Here is a 19,746-nt window from a genome sequence, read left to right on the forward strand (position 1 = left end):
ACCACTTTAGTTCCAACGCTGAGGGATCTGGCACCTGGCATAATAAAACACCTGGTTATTTTGTATTTTATTAACTGCCCCTTCTCTTCAGTTTGCATAATAGAGAGTTAGATTTACATTTGTTACGACGGCCGTGCATTACTCCTAATAGAAGGCACGTCAAACTTCCCATTGCTGGCACTGCAGCATGATAAAGTAACCTTATATGATACTGATGAAGATTTCGTTCACACTTGCTGGTTTCATGCAACGTCTTTTTTTCCAGATGGATACCCTATTGTAAAATGATTTCCTGCTTTAGGCTCTGCTTTGTGTAGCTCTCTGCTATGCCATCTTTCTATGAACTGGATAAACTGCCTATTAAATTTAATTACAGCCTGAATGACTGCACATCTTGATCTTATTTTTCCTCCAATGTACTGTATTTCACCAAGGTCCTTGAGGATGAAATAAAATAAATCTGAAGGATGCATACTCCAGTAGCCGAAAGAAATGTTTCAAAGGGCATTACAATGACTGTTAACTCATTAGTTTTGGGCTGTTTTGAAGGCAATTCTTTAGGTTTAGCATTATAAAGACATTTTCTTCTATCTTTCTTCTGTCATTAAAAAAGAAACCAAAACAAAATAGAGGAAGTTTCCAGAATAAAAATTCAAATAGAAATTATGGAATGAATTGATTATCCCCTAAAGGGAGGGGTATCAGGAAAGAGCACACATGCTCCTTCAGACTGTTCAGCATGGTAAGTGTTAATTTTTTGCAGTTAGAGCCTAATGTAAATATTCCTGACTGAAATCTCCACACTCTTCCAAGTGAGGGTGAATGTCAGGCTGGTGGTGCCCTGGGGGCCCATCAGGACTCTCCCCTTTGTGACTGATGGTGGTGGAGGTGTCTTGTGAAGGCAGCACTGGGATGGGGTCCAGAGCATCACAGCCAAGCTGAGTTCACTCTACATTCCCTCACCAACCTCTTCCAGCCCTGTGTCCTTCCTGTGAACCAAAGAAAGCTGACAAGATAATGGCTTCACTGGTTTTCTAGGAGGTCCTCACCATCAGCAGTGGTGGTGTCAGACTCACTGGAAATGTTTCCTCCAAGGCAGTGTGATCTGTGTAATTTGAATGCTTTTTGATGACTACTTAATCTGCCATGTCTGTTAGACTTTTAGGTTGAGACTCTGCTCATTTAACTTTAATTTTAAAGTTAATTTAACATTTTAACTTCAACCAGCTGAGACTGAGGCAGCTGATCACATGGGCTTTTTCTGCAGCTGGGGAGAAAGCCACTGCCTGAGCATATTTTGTAGGTAAAATTCCTCCTTCAGTGGAGATCACTCAGATGCTGAAGGCAGCTGCAATGCACACTGAACTTGGTGGCTTATGAAATAGGGGATTGAGGGACACCATATCACTGGCTGCATCCTAAATAGCATTGGATCAAATGCTGGCAATACACTGCATGTGAGAGCAGAAGGAGAGAAGATTTGGGTTTTTCAGAGCACTGTCATTAGCTGTTTCTTGTCACTCTGTGGGAATCCTGGGTGGATTGGAATGGACTCACCAGGTCTTCTCATGACACCCAGTGTTGGTGTGCTGGCATCAAGTGGGTCACAGCAGATTTTGAGTCAGACGGTTCTTGGCTGCTGTGTTCAGCTTTTTCAAGGGTTAAGTGGTTGTTCCAAATGTATGAAGATGTGAGTTGGATCACAAACTTAACACAAGTTTCCTATGCACTCTAGAAAATGATGGACACTTTGATTGAATATATTGTAAACAGTCCCTGAAAGATGCCACCAGAATGTCCTTGTTACACTTCCAGTAGTGGGGGTGTATGTTGGATGGACCATCAAATGAGCATGTAGCATTCATCAAGGCATATGGGATTTTCCTTATCATGTAAATAAATGCTCTGTAAGTCATGGGAGACTGTAGCTTCAGAAAGCTGTGGCATAACCACAGAGCAGAGAAATTAAGCAGAACCAATTTTCTAAGACCTTAAGTATGTGAAAATATGTTCCAAATATTGTGTTGCTTTTTCCAGAGGAGGACTCAATATTCTTGTTCCACTGTTCATTTATATTTTCTGGGATACAACTGTAAATTGTCTTTCTCAATGCACTTATTATATAATAGCAAGTAAGAATAATGAGGGTGGCATTTGGAAATGTTTAAGTTCATTTGTATTCCTTGTACAGATGGCCTCTGCAATCATAAGTAACACAGAAGTATCCAAGGAATTTTCAGGCGATTAATCCAAGTTTAAAACCAGCATCATCCCAACAGCAAGCTGCAGAGAATGCCTGGAATGTTAATAGAAAGTACTTCTGGAAGGAAAACGTGGTTGTTGTTTCCTTCCCTTGAAAACTGTTCACTGAAAGGGACCTTGTTGATTTATGGTGCCTTCTGTCTGTCCTTCCAGAACTCCAGCGCAGATCATCGGGTTCGACTGGACCTTGGGCTTTGGGACAAATTCAGTGAACTTGCAACGAAGTGCATTATTAAAATAGTGGAATTTGCAAAGCGATTGCCAGGCTTTACAAGTTTGACCATTGCAGACCAAATAACTCTACTCAAAGCAGCCTGCCTGGATATACTGGTATGTATTTTTAACATCATTGTTCTCCTACTAATGCATTTTCTATTCTTCTTTTTGCTGTAATTGACAGGAAGAGGGGGGTGAAATATGGCCCTGACCTTATTGTTGTAAAATTGAACTTACTGGTTAGTCTGGTGTGGTCAGAAGATGACTCCAGCACACCTACAGAGATGTGTTTTGGGGCATGAGCATGCTTCTCAAAATAAGTCCTTACACTTTGTGGGTTTCAGTAAAAAGGGCACATTTTGGTATTGTGGCATGTGTACTGTTAATACTGAAGAGAGACCTGTTTCTCCTTCCTTCCTCCTTCATCCTTTTTTCTCCCTCTGCATAATCCTATGCATAAAGGATGCCTAGAGAGACAGTCCGCTGTATACTGATTTAGGAATATGCTGTATCTGTGGTCATGAGGGAATTTAACAGACACAGAATTAGTGTTTTTCACATTTTAGAGGGGAAGCTGATGTGCCTGGAGCCTGTTAGATGCAAGCCTCTGGCATTCGTATCTCCCTGCTTTCTCCAGTGCTTCAGGTATCTGTGGAAGTGGCCGATGTAATGGACTCGGTACAGATTCTAGCTAAATGTAATTTAATTTTAAATAGGCAAGCATACAACCTGCAGGAGGGAACTGTGCAGGTGGGCTGGAAATTTTTCTTCAAACCTTGCCTTGCCACTATGTCAAAGCAAGCTGTCTTCCCTCCCTTTGTCTCCAGTTGTTTCTGTCATGCTGACCTTCAGAGGAGCCCTCTGGGATGTCAGCATTTCTTTATCGAGACCTTAGAGGTCTTCAGGCTTTTAGTGGCAAATATGCTTTGTACTATTGGTTGTAGCAATAACTTGCAGTAAAACAATATGTTCAATGTAGACTTATTTTAAATGTTTCATTCTGAGCACAAACCTTCAGGTCCTCATTGAGAGAAGCATGGCCAGTCTAGAAGCACATTGTAGGATGGCTACTGTAGCTGTATTTTTTGTCATGACACAGGAGTTTGAAGTAGGGAAGCTGAAGTTGAAGTAATTAATCTTGGAATTTCTAAAAGTGCATTGCTTCAAACAGGATCATGTTGAGGAGGACGTTAACTGCTGTGACCTTTTCCTCTTGTTTTGTCAAAAGCTGTTTGGAAGAATCGCATCAAGAGGACATTGATGAAGGAGGAAGAGGGGTAGGAGAGGGGAAGGGGTATCATTCTTTGGCCTATAGAAAAAGGGAAGGTTGAGGTTGCCCTGCCATGCTTGAGAGTCACCTCTTGTTGTTCCCTTAATCCCCGCACTCATTCAGACTCAGCCATCTCATTGTTACTGAGAGTGTCCCTCGGTGGGGCAGGGCCATTTGTTACCGATTGCACGCCTGTCATCACCAGCTCTGTCCTGAGCAGATTCTGTTACCTTCCCCTTACACGAGAGGCAGATGGTGATCAAAAAACTGCAGCGTTGCCTCGAGTGTGTTCTGACAGCAGTAGGGAATGGGAACTGCTTTGTGCTGTGCTGCTGCAGCCCACAACAAATAGTTAATACAGAAACTACACAAAAAAGGTGGGGAGGAGGCAGGATATGGCAAGAATCTGCACATCTAAATGTTTTACCCCTAAACTTCAGCCTTTAAGCTGCCATCCTGTTTGTTTGTACCATGCCCTAGCTCCATATCTGCTGGATAACAAATACCCTAATTCCATAATCCTGTGAGCTCCTGGTGCTCTTTGTTGGGGTGGTCAGTGGGAGCTTGCCCTGGGAACATGCACAGCCCCTGTTGCACAGGGTTCCTGCAGCAGCTCCACTCAGTGCTGCCTTTGCCAACACTGACTCAAAAATTGAGGGGACCCTTTTTGTTAGGGGATTTTTCTGAAGTGCCTTGATAAAGACACTTTTATCAAAGTGATTAAATAAAAACCTAGTTGCCAGATTAGAAAAAGAGAATTAAGCAGGTGGTAAATGGTGACTTTATTTCAACTAATTAATGGATAGAAAAGTTGATTCTTTAATACAATGAATTGCATTAAAATTGTGGCTATTGGCAAGCTTCAAGCTTTAGTTATAAACTTTATTGAGGCCTGTCACCTGTCATTCCAGATCACCTGCTTATTCTGTTTTTTTATTTTTCACAAAGCCAGAGAAGGTGACACATCCGAGCAAGCAGGGCATAGCTAGCACCATAGGAGCCTGCAGCTGGGAGGAGCTGAGGTTTTTCCAAACCAGGAACACATACAGCATGGCAAATAGTCCTAACTTTCATGTGTGACATTTACACAAACTTTATGTGCCTATTTTATGTGCCGCTTAAAAAGAAAATGGGATAATTACCATGACACAATAATGCGTAGTGTGCGCGCCGCCTGTGAAATGCTGTATCCATTAAACCCACATCACCTGCACATAATCGGAATTGCAGTGCCACTCTCTATCTTTATTTAAGCTGAACATCAGTACTGGAGCAGTTTTAATAGCACATATTTCCCCCTTGCAACAAGCCAGTTGTCCTACTTAGGAGTGTTTCTTTCTGTTGTGCCTTGAGATGCAGGGTGAGCTCTGTTGCCCCTCCTGCTGCACCAAGCACCCAGTGGCTACTGTGTGAGCTCTGCTGAGAAGGGCTTGAGCCTCAGCAGTGCCCTCATGATCCTGCTGCTCTGTCATGCCCTGGACGTGTTCCCAGAGCTGCAGCACGTGGGAGGAGCAGCAAGGGGCTCCCAAGTGGGGTGGTCAGGCTTCCCTGCCAGCAGGACCCCAGCTTCACTGCCTGCCTGCCCTTCAGCACCAGCTGTGGACAGTCTTAAGCATTTAAAGACCCTGCCAAGGTCTCTGCTCAATTAGTTCCTGTGGCTGTGGATACTTAAGCCCCTCTTAACAGGCTGACAAAGGAAATGGTGCCAGGAGCTCAGTAAACTCTGGTGGGTATGGGCCAAAGAATTGGTTTATGTACAAACAAACACAACTCTGGAATGGAAAAAACATCAAGCTTCCTGAGGCAGCTTGAGGCGCCAACTGAGGATCGTGGAATTTATATCTTGTCTGATGCCAAAAGTTTTAGGGATAAATATTACTAAAATTCAGTCAATAACCCTTGTAAAAGTGAGTGCTTCTGTCTGCTGGTACACTGGCCCAGCAGCAGCCAAGCATCCCCAACCTCGCTGAGCTTTGGCAAGACAAATGTGGAAAGAATTCGGAGTCCAGTCTGTCTTAAATCCAGTGGGTAAAAACCTGAGAAGTCCTTGAATGCTAATCCTTAATGATGTAATTTTTGCTTTCTGTTGTAAGCCCCTGTGCATTAATGCCAGGCAGGAATTTGTGTATCCAGAACAAGCTGTGCTGACAGGGTTTGGCAGTGCCATGGGGCTTCATTGCTTCAGAATCACCTGCCTGGGTTTCTGCTCTCAAGGAACTGTTCAGCCAGCTGAGGCAGCTAGTGTCTAACAACAGGATTTCTTAAAAAATAGGCCCACCTTGCCCTACCTGATCTGTTTGAAATGAGTAACAATTCTGTGGTAAGAACAATGTCATAAATACAACTTTCTGGCTGACTTTGGTTTTGTGCCTCTGGTAGGGTTTTTGCTTTGCACTTTATGACAGGCTCATAAGAATCCCTAATGCTTTATTATATAAATAGTCCTTAAAACAAGGGGCCCTTTAATAATGAGGAAAAAACGTATTTATGGCTGCAAGTGGCATTTAAGAGCAGAGTGACAACCAAAATACTTGGCTTGGTTGCAAAATCTAAACAACATTGAGGACATTAGGAGTTCAGTTTAAAATGGAGAAAGATACCGTGATTTCTTATTTTGAAGTGCTGATGTTTCCCATATGTTCTTCAGTGAACATGAGCTTGAAATCAGCTTTACTTTGACACTGGAAATTTGCCCAAGAACAGTTTAGCAACGATCAGCAATATTCATGGCGTTTCACAGATCTTGATGAAGGACAGAAATTAAAAATAAAAAAAAAAGAAGAAAAAGTAAAAAAAGAAAAACACCATTTGAAATGATCTGTCTTGGAGTTTAATAACGGCTTGTTGTGGGATAATGTCAAAGGAATGCAGAGGAAACCTGAGACCTGATTGCTGCAGTCAAGTTAAGTGCATTGCTGAAAACACATAGTTGATCCTCAGCCGTGCCAGTGCCCAGCGGAGCTGCTGCAGGCTCCTCCAGTTGACAGCTGGTGCAGCACTTGGGGTACAAGGGCCTGAAGGCTGCCTTTATCAAAAACCTGTCCTACTTGCTGCCTAAGCCTGGAAGTAGCTAAATCCTACACGACTTTATGTTTTAATTATAAATTTTGCAGGGCCCCTGCAGGCCTCTTTCTGTGCATGCGCACAGGAGCTGGCTTGAGGCTGAGTAACTTCACCCCAAATCTCTTCCCAGTGAGGATCCAGCCTGAAAGTTCTTCCACTTCTTTAGCCCTGGGGGTCTCTTTGCTGAGCACTCCTGGCATGCACCCCCAAACACAGTGGGGCTTGTGGCACTGGGGAACAAGCAGAGGCTTTGCTGCGAGGCAGCCAGCGGCTTGGTGTATAGTGGCAGGTGTGTGGTCAGCCTCTGGGATGTTGGGGAAGATCACTCCAGGGCACCCAGTCCCTCTGGGCAGGGATCTCTGTGGCAGCTGGTGTCCAGACTGACCTCTGAGGGAGGATCTGGGGATCCATATCTGCCAGCCCCGCTTGGGCAGCTGCTGGGGAAGCTGCAGGCAGCCTGGGGATACACCACGGCATTGCCCAATTAAGCTCCCAATCCTGCTCTGCTGATTTGTTGGGAAGGGAGTCCTGAGGCTGTGGAGGGAGGAACTCTTCTTGCTAAGGCTTACCAATTGAAATAGCACTGGAGTCAAAGGGGCTGCCTTTCTCCCTGACTGAGCTAAGGGAAAAGCAGTACCAGGTAAGAAATACAGAGCCTTGTTCCTGCCAAAGTTGGATACCTGATCTTCAGCCATGCATTCTTGCTGGAAGGCAGCTGCTGTCTGTGCACCCCAGTTCCTCTTGCATGCCATTAGAGAAGCGAACCAAGCAGCTCTTGGGTGTCACAGTAAATGTGTAGCTTTCAAACCTTTGTTTTCTTGAACACCAGACATTCTCCACGTTTCTTCTCCTTTCTATACAATCTTTTAATGATTTAAAAGAACAACCCACTCTGAACTTCAGGGGAGAGCACAGCTAGTGGTTAGTGGCAGTTCTGAATATGGTAAAGGTGCTGCCTCTTACTGACAGGTGCTGTGCTTTATAATGTTAATTTTTTCTAGTGATCCTGAACAATACATTGGCTGCTACATAAAACCTAACAACCAGCAGACTTTCAAGATGACGTACATTATGGGGAATTTTTGGTCGCTGAGGAATTAATGTGCCTTGTGTTTGTATTTATGCCCCTCTTGGTCATTGATATAGGTAATTTCAAGAATTTACCCTAATTCAGGGGTAAGGCAACAATGTCAAACATGCCTGTCCAACCACACGAAGTTTCAGTGCTTCAATGTATACACAGAATGTGAGATAAGGTTATTGCTGAGATAGAAAATAGTTTTAAATCCATCTGCAGAAATACACCCTATTGTTTCTTACCAGGGAACTGAAGAAGAGAAATGAAAGCTTCCCTATAGGTGTCTTACAGATCTTGTTCTCCTCATTCTCCTCTCTGTTTCTTTGGGGCAGTGTTGCCAAGCAAAGATGGCAGTGGGAGAACCAAGCCCAGACTGGTCAGCTGCCATATGCTGGGGCCTCTGACCCAGAGCCTCAGCAGCTATAGGAGTAATTAAATTCTCCCAGTGCTCTCTTATATTCATGTACATCTTTTTTGTTGAATCTTTAAAACCAAGTAGAATGGGAAATAAATACAGTCAGGCCCTGAAAAAACACAGCTGTAGTCTTAGCTCAGCTAATCAGCCTGACTTCAGCAGGGTTTTAGTTCAGTTTCGGCGTAAGCCCTCTCCCACCTCTGGTTATTTTAAACACTAAGCATTGATATATATAACAGGAATATGTCAGCATGATGGACGTCTCTTTCATTTGGTCCTTAAGGCGGTGCTCATTAATTGCAGCTGTACAAATGATCCCGAGCCACAGAGAGTCCATGCTGGGACACTCGCCGGGCGTGCTCCGAGAGGCGCAGCACTCCCGCACACTCTGCTCCCTCTGCACCTCCGCCGTGACCGTGCTCCTGACGCTGCCCTTGCCCCAGAGGCATTCACTAACCAAATGTGGAGCATCCTCGGTGTTTTATTCATGTGTTTTGCATTCCTCCGTGCCCAGTTAGAGGTGTGAATCCCCGTCCTGCCCTCGAAGGCTCTTTCATCTGGGGTCAGCACTGGGTGGCTGTCGGCACAAAGGCGAACTTGACAAAGCCAGCACAGCCTGGGCGAGTGCAGCAATGAGCGACATTGTCACAGCTTTGCACCAGGCAGGCAGGGTCTGCCACCGCTGGGGCTCCGCAGGGAGCAGCACCAGAGCCTGCAGGAGGGCTGGTGAGGAGATTTGGTGTTACAGCACACAGAAGTAACAACCACCATAAAGAAAGAAAAGCTCCTCGGACCACTGGCCAGGCTGCCAGCAGTAGTGTGTGCTGCCATTTGGAGGTGCAAGGTTTGATATTCTGCTGGGTGCAGACTCCCACGCTGACAAGGCGAGCAGTGCTCCAAGGAGACCCTGCCTGTGGCTGCTGGGGAGATAGAGGGCTTTGTCCCCATAGCAATGTTTGCCAGTGTGCTCTTGCAGGAGAAGGAAGGCAGCCCACAATTCTGCCTCTTCAGCAGCTCACGGATGTACACACTCATTCCCACAGGGTTCCACAGACCAACATTGTCCTTGCCAAAGACACAACCCAGGGAAGTGCTGCCCAATCCCCAAAATCAGTGAGATATGCCTTTGTTCAGAAGTGAGATGCTTTCAGGATCTTGGATCAGATCAGCAGTTCATCTGATCAGTTACATTTTATAGTTAGGTGTGGGTGACAGACTAATGAAAGAACTGTTTTGGTGGATCACTGCAATATTGGTGAACTGAGCTGTGAGAGTTGTTCTGAAGTTTCTAGGGGGAAATTTCTATTCTTAGGTTTGTATTACAAGGAATACACATAGTCAGTAGAGTACATTTATGTTGTACCTGAGAGTTTTTGTGCTTCTGGAACTGCACAAACTGGAGTTTGTTTTCAGATTATTCTGACGTGGCCAATACTGAAGTTCCACAGAGTCATTTGCTGCACCAAGAAAATGCAACAAACCTCTCATGGATTAAATTCTTCAGATTCCATTTTTCCTTTTTTCCACAGATCCTTAGAATTTGCACAAGATACACACCAGAACAAGACACCATGACATTTTCAGATGGCCTTACCCTAAACCGAACTCAGATGCACAACGCCGGATTTGGCCCGCTGACTGATCTCGTGTTCACATTTGCCAACCAGCTCCTGCCTTTGGAAATGGATGATACAGAAACAGGTCTCCTTAGTGCCATCTGCCTCATCTGTGGAGGTATTGTACACCATGAGCTCTAATGCATTTCAAAAGGACAGGCATGATAATGTCTTCATTTACATTCTACTTGTTTTGCTTTCCTATACTTCAGCATATAATATGTATATATATTTGTAACAGTATTATATAAGCTACTGAATGCTAAAGGTTTGCTTTCCACTGGTGATAGTTACTGGTTTTAATATTGATAATTTGAAAAAAATAAATTACTGGAATCATTCTGTCAAGCAACCAGTCCTATTGTTTGCCTGACAAAGGGCATTGAGGTACCTCACAGAATGGCTGGAGTCAGGAGGGACTTCTGGAGATCAGGTCCTGCTGTGTTTTTTCTAAGCAGTGTATAAGTACCTGCATGAATGAGCTTTCTTACAGCAAGATGCCCCATTACACAGCTTTTATTCATAAATACAATTGTGTGCATCTGCATTGGTTTCAGTCATGTGGAAGCCATTGCTGATAACTTTGTTTAGCAAAAAAAAGTGTTATACTACCAAACTGAGGTTGAAGGGAACTCAAAAAGATATTTGTCAATTAAAATCATGGGCTTAAAATACAAAAAGTGAAGTCTCAGATAATGTCCAAAATCATCTGCAAATTTCTGTTGGTTTAATCACTTGGTCTCTGTCCTCCTTGGCAAAATCTGGATTAGCAATAGAAGCACACCTTGTTTACCTGGGCCATTTTGTTGAAACACAAACTGAGTGCTACAAGTGAGCGTTTGAAACACAAGACTCAGTCTTAGATGGCAGTGGCCCTTTAGTACAAAATCATTCCAATTTTATGTGTCTCTAAGCCTAACCCATTAAAAGCATTGATGGGCTCCTAGATTACCATTGATATGTGACTGCTGCGTCCTGGTGCAGAGGGGTGGCATTTGTTGTCACTCAAGCCAGCGCTGCCATCTGCTGACTCCTGATGGTAACTCACTTTACTGTAGTAGTGGTAACAAAAAATAGCTGTAACCCCTATGAGTACCTGGGTAGCCTATCAGTGACACATATAAAATTGATTCCAAAATATTGTTTGCAGCAAGGTGTTCCCCCCTTGAAGAGGGAGGTACAAGAGCAAACTGGAAATTCTCGACCCCCCAAATGACAAACCATTCCAGTCACCAAGGAAAAAAAAAATCATTCCAAGTTTCAGAAAGCTGTGGTTTATCCTCTTCCTATGGAATGCTCACTACAGAGTGTGCATTGTTTATCAGAGAATGAAATTCATGGGGTTCCAATCAAGAACACAGAGGAGATTCTGTGATTTGGAGTTTATTTTAAAAATAAATAATAAAAAAAAAAATATTTCAAATCCTATGAGTGATATGATACTTTTCTACAGATCGCCAGGACCTTGAAGAACCAATGAAAGTGGATAAGCTTCAGGAACCCCTGCTTGAAGCACTGAAAATTTATATCCGAAAGAGAAGACCCAACAAGCCTCACATGTTCCCAAAGATCTTAATGAAAATCACAGATCTTCGTAGCATCAGTGCAAAAGGTACAGTTTCTCCCAATAACTCAGCAGGAGTGTTGCATTTCCCAAGAACTGGCCTTGACACCTGGGTTGTCATTTTTTTAACACATCTAAGAAAGGTCCTTGTGACCTTACTCTTCCCAGTTTCTTTACATAATTCCTGTCTTGAAATTGGCTTGAATTTAAATATGCATGGTGTGCCCCATTCTCCATGCAACTGACAGTGAAAAAGATGTAGGTGCAAGTGGCTTAGCAAATCCTTAGCATGAAGTCTTTGTTAGTCATTTTAGGACAAGACAAAACCTTTGTTAATGTTTACAAGGGGGTTCAGATCAGCATGTGCTTTGTATCATCAATGGATTTTAAAAAACAGTCTGGTTATAGACTGCAGAGAAAACTTGTACAATGAAAATTCACCTAAACTGTGGTCTGAGGTATTGGAGATTTAGAACTGATTTGATCCAGCATTTTGGAGATTCAGCCCCTCTAATCCAAACTAACCATACCTAAACATGGATCAGTTTTAACATTTTATGCAGTCTAGTATGTGCTGGATTGATCCTGTGCAATTTATAGTCTAAGCACTGTTACACATTCTCTGAAGCACAGGTGTAGCTGAATGCTTTCATTTGATCAGAACAGATTCCCCGATGTACCAGTCTGAAAATAGAGAGTCTAAAGTGCAACAATTCTTATTCTTATGGTGGCTGATGCAGTTTCATCTTCTTAATCTGCTTACTCAGCAACCCATTTGCTGCCCTTCATAGATAAGCAGGCACATGAGCTTGTATGTACAGATACCTGTGTAGGTTGGATCTGTACTTTTTGGAAGATTTCCAGTTTCATTTGACATGGTTTGGGGGAAGACTCAGGGGGAAAAAAAACCCCAGTAGTTAATTCACTCAACTAAATACATTTGTTTTAAATTTAAACCTTAACTGCTCCACTTCAAACAATATAAATCCAAGTTAAAAGATTTAAGTTGTAGCTGTCTTTATAAAAATAAGTGTGTGATTTAATTGGATTGGTTAGAACCAAAAGAAGTAACTTGGAAGAGAAACACCAGAGCTGGAAGCAAAAGTATCCTAAAAAGGAACCACTTACCAGGTTATCTAAAGCTTGCAGTTTACCCTCAAGTAAAACAAACTCCATCCAACTGAATCTACAAAATAAACTTAGAGCAGTATTGAGCTATAAAAGCATTTAGGGGAGCCCTTTTGTTCCACTGTGAGAAATCCATTTCTACTTCCCTCCTTTTTTACCAGAGCCTTCCTGCTCCTCAAGAACACAACTCCTCATATTCAATTCACAAGAAAGGCTTCTTTTCATTCTGACATAAGTGTTAACTTTAATTATATCATTAATGTTTCATAGTAGAACTAAATCATACCAAAGGGTGGTGATGTCCTGAAGGGGTGGGGGTGTCTTGAGTTTCATTTGGAAGATGTACATTAGACGATAATGACTTTGGATGGTACCTGATCTCTGAAAGCAAACACCAAAGAAAGCATGAATCTGGAACACTGAGAGTGTCTCCTTCTGGCATTAGAAGTATTGTAACTAAAGGGTGAAGTGTTTGTGGGACTGAAGCTAGACAGTTCTGAGCCTTTCTCATCTTCTGAGTTCTCTTATCCCCTGATTAAATTGGAAGTTTGAAAAACCTGAAAAATTTTTCTGACTGCGCACTGAATGAGCACACAAACACTTCACTGCACCAGACATAACAGTGCAAAGCAGGTGTTTAACGTGGCCAAATTGAGTTGGTTTTCAGAGAAGCAATCAGCATCACCCTGCATTAGTATCTTTCCCATTACAGTAAAGAAACTTGTAAGTCAGCATTCACTTGGAAAGTCAGTCATTGCCTTTGTAGATGATTTTTGGATGCACCTCATATAAGACATAAACACTTAAATGCTCCCTTCCAGTCTGGAGTGAGTAGTGCTCTCTCCAGCATATCCACTGCAGCAGCCTGCATAAGTAGAGTATTTCCAAAGGATCACTCTTCTGGAATGGTTCTTCAAAAACCAAACTATTATCTCTGTATTTTATTACTATTATTATTATTATTATTATTATTATTATTATTAATAATAATAATATTAATATTAATATTAATATTAATATTAATATTAATATTAATATTAGTATTATTACTTTGCCCAGTATCTGGCAGACCCTTGGCTGCTGTGTCTGTGCTGTGTCCCTGCCTGCTGACCATGCACTGAGACTTTGTGTTGGGCTTTTTTTCCTCCCTAAACCAGTTGTGGGCTCCCAGTCTGAGTGGTCAGGATTGATGCAGTAATTTTGATTAATCCTGTGTGCACTCACCTGCCTGTTACACATCACAAGCCCAACTCAAACAGCCTCAGCCAAGGCAGAGCTCAGCAGTGCTCAGGGCTCCTGCACACTTTGGTGGTTCATTAGCACAAGATGCCTGAAGAGTACAGAAGGCAGCTTTCCCCCCAAAAAAGTATCTTTTTGCCTGAATGTGTTGTTTTATACAGTAATTGTTTGTAAAATTCTGTCTTATTTCACAGCTTTCTCTATGGGAAGGAAACATTTTGACTTAGATCTCTTGCAGGATTCACCTCACTTATTTAACACAGACAGAATTTTTGTCATTCTTTGTAGAACCAGTAGAGAATAAAGACTAAATGTTATTCCAGTTTATAAAGACATCTACATGATCACAGCCTAATTTAATTTTTCAGTATAATTTAATGCCATTTTGGGTCCTTCTTTAAAAAAGGCAGCTCATCAAATTTACTTGAATTGAAATATCAGTTACTATGTCATAGGTTTGAACTAATTTGTTAAGGAGCACTCACCTAACTCCTTCTTCTTGAACTGCATGAAGCAGTTCACCTACATACTTTTTTGTGCAAGAAGTATAGGAGACAGCAAATCTCTTAACAAAATACTCCTGTAATGCTAACAGAAAGGAAATTGTATGAATCATGCTCATGGGAAGGATTTTGTGTTTTCTTTTTAAAGGTGCAGAACGTGTCATTACATTGAAAATGGAAATTCCTGGATCCATGCCACCTCTTATTCAGGAAATGTTGGAGAACTCTGAAGGACATGAACCACTGACACCAACCTCAAATGGAAATACTGCAGAACACAGTCCCAGTATCTCACCTAGTTCAGTGGATAACAGCAGTGTCAGTCAATCCCCTATGGTGGAATAAGACGTTTTCCAGCTACTTCAGACATTCCTAATACCTTATGTACAGGGATGAAAAGCAAGAAAAACATTTTTACTGCTGCTTAGTTTCTGGACTTAATATATATCTATATATGTATATATATATAGATAAACTCAACAAGGACCAAGAAATTTTCATATGTATCGATATATACTCCTTGCTGTTTAAACTCTTAAAACTAGAAAATGCAAACTTTTGAAACTCTAAATCAGCCATTTCATGCAAAAAAAAAAAAAAAAATAGTTAAGCTTCTGTTTTCTTCTCTGAACACTCAATATTGCATGGTGACAAGACAGATCTCAGTCTTCAAATTCTGGTTGCATTTCTGATGACTTTGTACATACAGATGTATGGCTGTACTCTCCATACTGGATGTTTGGTGCTTTCCTTTTGTCTCTCATACCTAAAATGATCAAGACACCAACCACAGGACATGGACTACTGTACACATCCAGAGAAGGAAGTTGAAAGGACCGTCTGATTTAGTTGAAATACGAAAATTTGTCCTTGCTGCCCTCAGTTTGCATCTCCTTCCTTGTAAAAAGTATACAAAATGTCACTGCCCCAGCAGAAGAGGTATCAGTATCAGCATTAACTGCCAGATCAGTTATTCAGATGTCATTTGTTCCACTGTTAATGTCACTTTAAAGTTTAAAGAAGTGGTTTCTTAGCTGGCTGGTGACCTAGCTCCACAATTACCTGCTCCATTTCGACAGCAATGATATAGCCTCCAAGGCAGAAACACTTTTCAGTGTTACCATGTTTTTGTTTACTTGTTCACAAGCCATTAGGGAAACTTCATGGGATGATAACCAGCAGACTCACTTACAGCTTTTGAATTGCTGAGTCCAGGGTATTTCCTTAAGAATCAACTGCCAGGAATCAGCTGGGCTTTCCAGCCTTCCCGGTGCTAAGGAGGTACAGCTAGGACTTCCAGAAACACAAGGAGAGAATCTGCCTTCTTGGCCTTGTTAAATCACCATGAAGCAGAGTGAAAACTGTGGTAGAATGGTTAACAGATTTAAAGTGTCAGTTTCTTAGGTTTCATTTAAAGCACTAGTGGATTTTTTTTTTTTATATATTCTAGCAAGTCTGTGATGTACTTTCACTGGCTCTGTTTGTACATTGAGATTGTTTAACAATGCTTTCTATGTTCATATACTGTTTACCTTTTTCCATGGAGTCTCCTGGCAAAGAATAAAATATATTTATTTTAAAAATTGTGTAGAAGTAGTCTCTCTAGCCCAAGTTTATACAAACACACACACCAACAGTAGTTTTCCATTTTTTAATGTTTAAACTTCATTTCAAAAAGCAGGTTTGCTGTTTGCAACCATGACAATTAAAATGTGCTTTAGCACAGCTGTCTAGAACATCTCTACAAGCCAGTCAGACAAATACATGACATTTCAATGAGTAAAAAAGAGCATAAAACTGTAGGTGTAAGAACAAAATGTTAAAATGCCTACACACAATAATAAAAACCATCAATTACATTATCACATAAAATAAGTCAAATGTACAAAAGTTTGCAACAGAGGGGACAAAAGGACAACACAAGATACTTGTTGGAAAACATTTTTTGTGCTCTTTGGGCACTTAATTAAACATATCAAAATCATCATCTTCATCAGACTCTGCAAAATATTTCACTTCTTTTCTAGCCCGGCCTGTCCGTGGCTTTGGGGCAGTTTCAGAGGCAAAGCCTGACTGGAAGATTTCCACATCAGAATCCTGGTCAAAAGTGGCCTTCTTGGATTTCTTTGGAAAAGAAAAGACAAAGTTGTGATGCTTTGTACACTTTCCATTTTAACATTCAGAATTGAAAAAAACCTCTTTAGCATTCAATTGCTAATGACACCTCAGACCCCATTACCATATTAGCAACTTTATTATAAGAATTTAACTTTTATGTAAAGTAATCCATGAGGTTCTTTTTACCAGAAGACAGTATAGATGGAACTGACCTTGCTTGGTGTGGACTTGGGTGTTTTCTTCCCAGGGTTGTATTCACCTTCATTTTCTGAACCAGATGCTTTCCTTTTCTTTGCCCCTCGGCCTTTTCCTAAGTCAGAGATGACAAATAAACTTTGGTTTTAAACTCCAGACTTCATCAAACTGAAAGACCCCCTCGTGAAGTTACTTTAATATGCCTACATGTTAAGTTCAAATCCAGTTTACTACTAAAGCGTATTCGCAACAGGAGTATAACAGTCTTTTTTATTTTCCGAGTTTTAAATCTTTTTTACTTTTTCCACAGTCACCATTCACCCCAACAGCTCAAGCTGTCAGTTCAAGACAGGGACAAACTTCATGAGATCAGACAACTTCCACACTGCTGAAGAACTACAAGTCCCTGGTCACCTTCTGCACTGATTACACAGCATTAATTCATTATTATTTAGTAAATTTACTTTTAACCTCAACCATCAACACTGGAGTCCTTTACAGACTCCTCCAATTACACAGCTTGCTGTGCTGTGTTGTGAGGACTCAGAGAACTGGGATACCAAAAAATGGGCTTTAAAACCCAGAAAGTTTTATTTACCACAATTACTACCAGAATTTTACTGGCTTGGAAAGACCTGAGATCAAAGAAAACGAGTAGTATCCAGCACAAGGGGGGAGGGTGCATGAGGGGTGCAGCTATTAAATGCATTCCCAACAGTGAAGGTCAGATAAAAAGTCCACACATTGTTTGCCAAGAAGTCAGTACACTGCATTTGTCTCAGGGAAGGCTGAGTCATGTACCAGTGATCAGTGTACTCATAACCCAGGTTGTTACAATAACTGTGAGCCCTGTGCTCCAGAGAGCCCAGCTGTGACTCCTACCTTTGGGTGCTGCCGTCTTCTTTGGAATGCCAAATTCTGAATCTGAATCAGAGTTCACAGTTTCCACCTTCTTGGCCTTGGGAGCTCTTTTAGGTTTAGGGGGTGCATCTAGTTTTGCTGTTGGAAGTTAAAAGATACTAAATAAATTCACATATTCATTGGACATATTAAATTGTACTAGATACTCCAGATATAGCACAAATGGCAGACATTAAAACATGATGAGTGATTTCTGCACTTGGGGAATACATCAGCTTTTATGCTAGAACTGTGTGGAATAAACAGGATGCCCTGAGAAGGACTGGTGCACTCAGTAAATTCCAATGTCCTTGGCTGAATACTGTTTCATCTTTTTGAGTACAAAGAGGTTACTAGTAGCGAAAGCAGCAACAGAAGTCCTCCAGGTTGGATACTTTGACTGTGTCTGGATACATCACAGTGTTTACAAATCCTGCTGCTTGTGACATTTTTGCCTTCAGGGTGGCATGACGGGGGTGTGTCTTTCCCCAGGATTACTGCAGGAGTTTGGGCGGCAGTGCCTCTGTCTCTGTGACATTGCTTTCTGTCAATCTCAGCAAGAAACAACTTCAGAAAATGCAGAAAGCAGAGGAAGGGAACATTCTGCATTTCCTGGAGAATTTCAATCAGTGCTACACAACTAATCTGGCTGTCTTTAAAAGATTGTCACGGGAATGTTCCCACAGTGGGTGTCAAGGGATACTCATGGAACCATTTAAGACAGAAAAGACCCTTAAATCAAATCATGTGTTCTATAGGCTTAGAGATGACTGAGTTTTGCAGAAACCTCAGATACACACCTGACCTACCCTCTATCAGCCACAGATGCCTCAAACAGACAGATGTACTAACACTGCAGACACCAGGAAAGTGGATGTTTGCGAGAACTCGAATTTCATTTATGGGATCCCAAGGGGAATGTTTGGAGAAGGAGAGAGTGTCTCCACAAGCCTTTTGGTTATGATGCCTTGAACTGCAGAAAGAGAGGTATGACACACTGCCAAAGACACTGGATTTGTTCTTCCCTGGAAACAGAGCCTGGTATCACTGGGTAGCTGAAGTCTGTCCAAGGGACAGAAAACTTCTTAACTGTGTTATGTGGTGACTAAAGGAATAGTGTGCAGAGCACTGACTTTCCTCTGTACTAAATGTAGGGAATTCTCATCTGCTACTTTAACTTATACCCCTAATGGCTGCACAGGTGTGGAGGATCCCTTGACAGCGACTTGGTGGCAAATCAGCTCAGCCAAGCTCTCCACTAGGTAACCTGACAGGAAATAGAGTGTGCAGCACAATCACTGTACACAGGCTCTCAAAGCTCAAGTTTTTGGCAGGAAGTCCAGGTATGGCATCAGTCCCACAGGTGATGCAAAGAGTACATCTCACTGCTAGAATCTCAGCAGCTGGGCTGTTCAAGCTGAGCAGCTGCTTATCAAGAGTAAGCCTGCTCTTCAAATTTCCCTTAGGCTTTACTATAAAGCCCTAAAACCACAGACAGCTCAAATGGTCATGGAAAAGTTCAGCTGTCTCTTGATTCTCTGTAGTGGAACAGCAGAGGTCAAGAGATTGCATCCCAAATTGATCGGAGACTGAAGTCACAGAAAATCAAACAACTCTGGAACAATAGTTTCAGCCACACACAATAAGCACTCCCAGTGTGAGGGTGAGTGGGTGGAATATTACATTACCAGAAAATGGGTTCTGAGGAGGCTGCTGCCAAGTCCATGAAGATGGACTTAGAATCAAAGAGACTACGAAAAGAGTAACCAGATGACCAATGAACTAAACCTGCTGGGTTATCACTGGACTGTCCAGCTGTGATCATGAAAGTGTGGTCATGTCAGATCTGGGAAGAAAAGAAGAGAAGAGATGAAAACGGGTGAAAGAAACCTGTCATGTTGCCATGCACTGAGGAGAGTGCCCCTAAGGCAACTCTGAAGGCAAAAATTTAACTCTTGCTTGAAAGAGAGCCTTTTTTGTGCATATAGAGGTTAATCAGAACCTCAGAAACAGATCACAGCTGTATTTTAAGGTCTCAAGTTGGGTTAATGACAACTCACCACATCCAGACCCTCAAAACACATAGAGGGAGAAAGATTGAATGTGAAATTGCATCCATGCGTGTCTACTGCATACAGAGTTCTGTCTTGCATTTGCTCCAGTACAGAAATTCAATATT

General features: G+C 42.0%; 2 protein-coding genes across 8 annotated transcripts in view; one reads left to right on the top strand and one right to left on the bottom strand.

The window, feature by feature from the left end:
- Positions 1-14,988, top strand: part of RARB (retinoic acid receptor beta) — a 316,375-nt gene extending 301,387 nt beyond the window's left edge. For all 7 annotated transcript variants that reach the window (XM_079299660.1, XM_079299661.1, XM_079299657.1 and 4 more), the window contains 4 exons: positions 2,416-2,592; positions 9,834-10,038; positions 11,374-11,532; positions 14,503-14,988. In XM_079299660.1, the coding sequence (XP_079155786.1) occupies positions 2,416-2,592; positions 9,834-10,038; positions 11,374-11,532; positions 14,503-14,699 (738 nt within the window). In that variant the 3' untranslated portion in view covers positions 14,700-14,988. The remainder of the gene's footprint in view (positions 1-2,415; positions 2,593-9,833; positions 10,039-11,373; positions 11,533-14,502) is intronic.
- Positions 14,989-15,991: 1,003 nt separating this feature from the next.
- The window catches only part of TOP2B (DNA topoisomerase II beta), a 60,145-nt gene continuing 56,390 nt past the window's right edge, over positions 15,992-19,746 (bottom strand). Inside the window, 3 exon segments of the mRNA XM_079299653.1 lie at positions 15,992-16,478; positions 16,685-16,782; positions 17,550-17,666. Of these exon segments, the coding sequence (XP_079155779.1) occupies positions 16,317-16,478; positions 16,685-16,782; positions 17,550-17,666 (377 nt within the window). The 3' untranslated portion in view covers positions 15,992-16,316.

The sequence above is a fragment of the Erithacus rubecula genome (assembly GCF_903797595.1).
Source record: "Erithacus rubecula genome assembly, chromosome: 3".
NCBI classification, from domain to species: Eukaryota; Metazoa; Chordata; class Aves; order Passeriformes; family Muscicapidae; genus Erithacus; species Erithacus rubecula.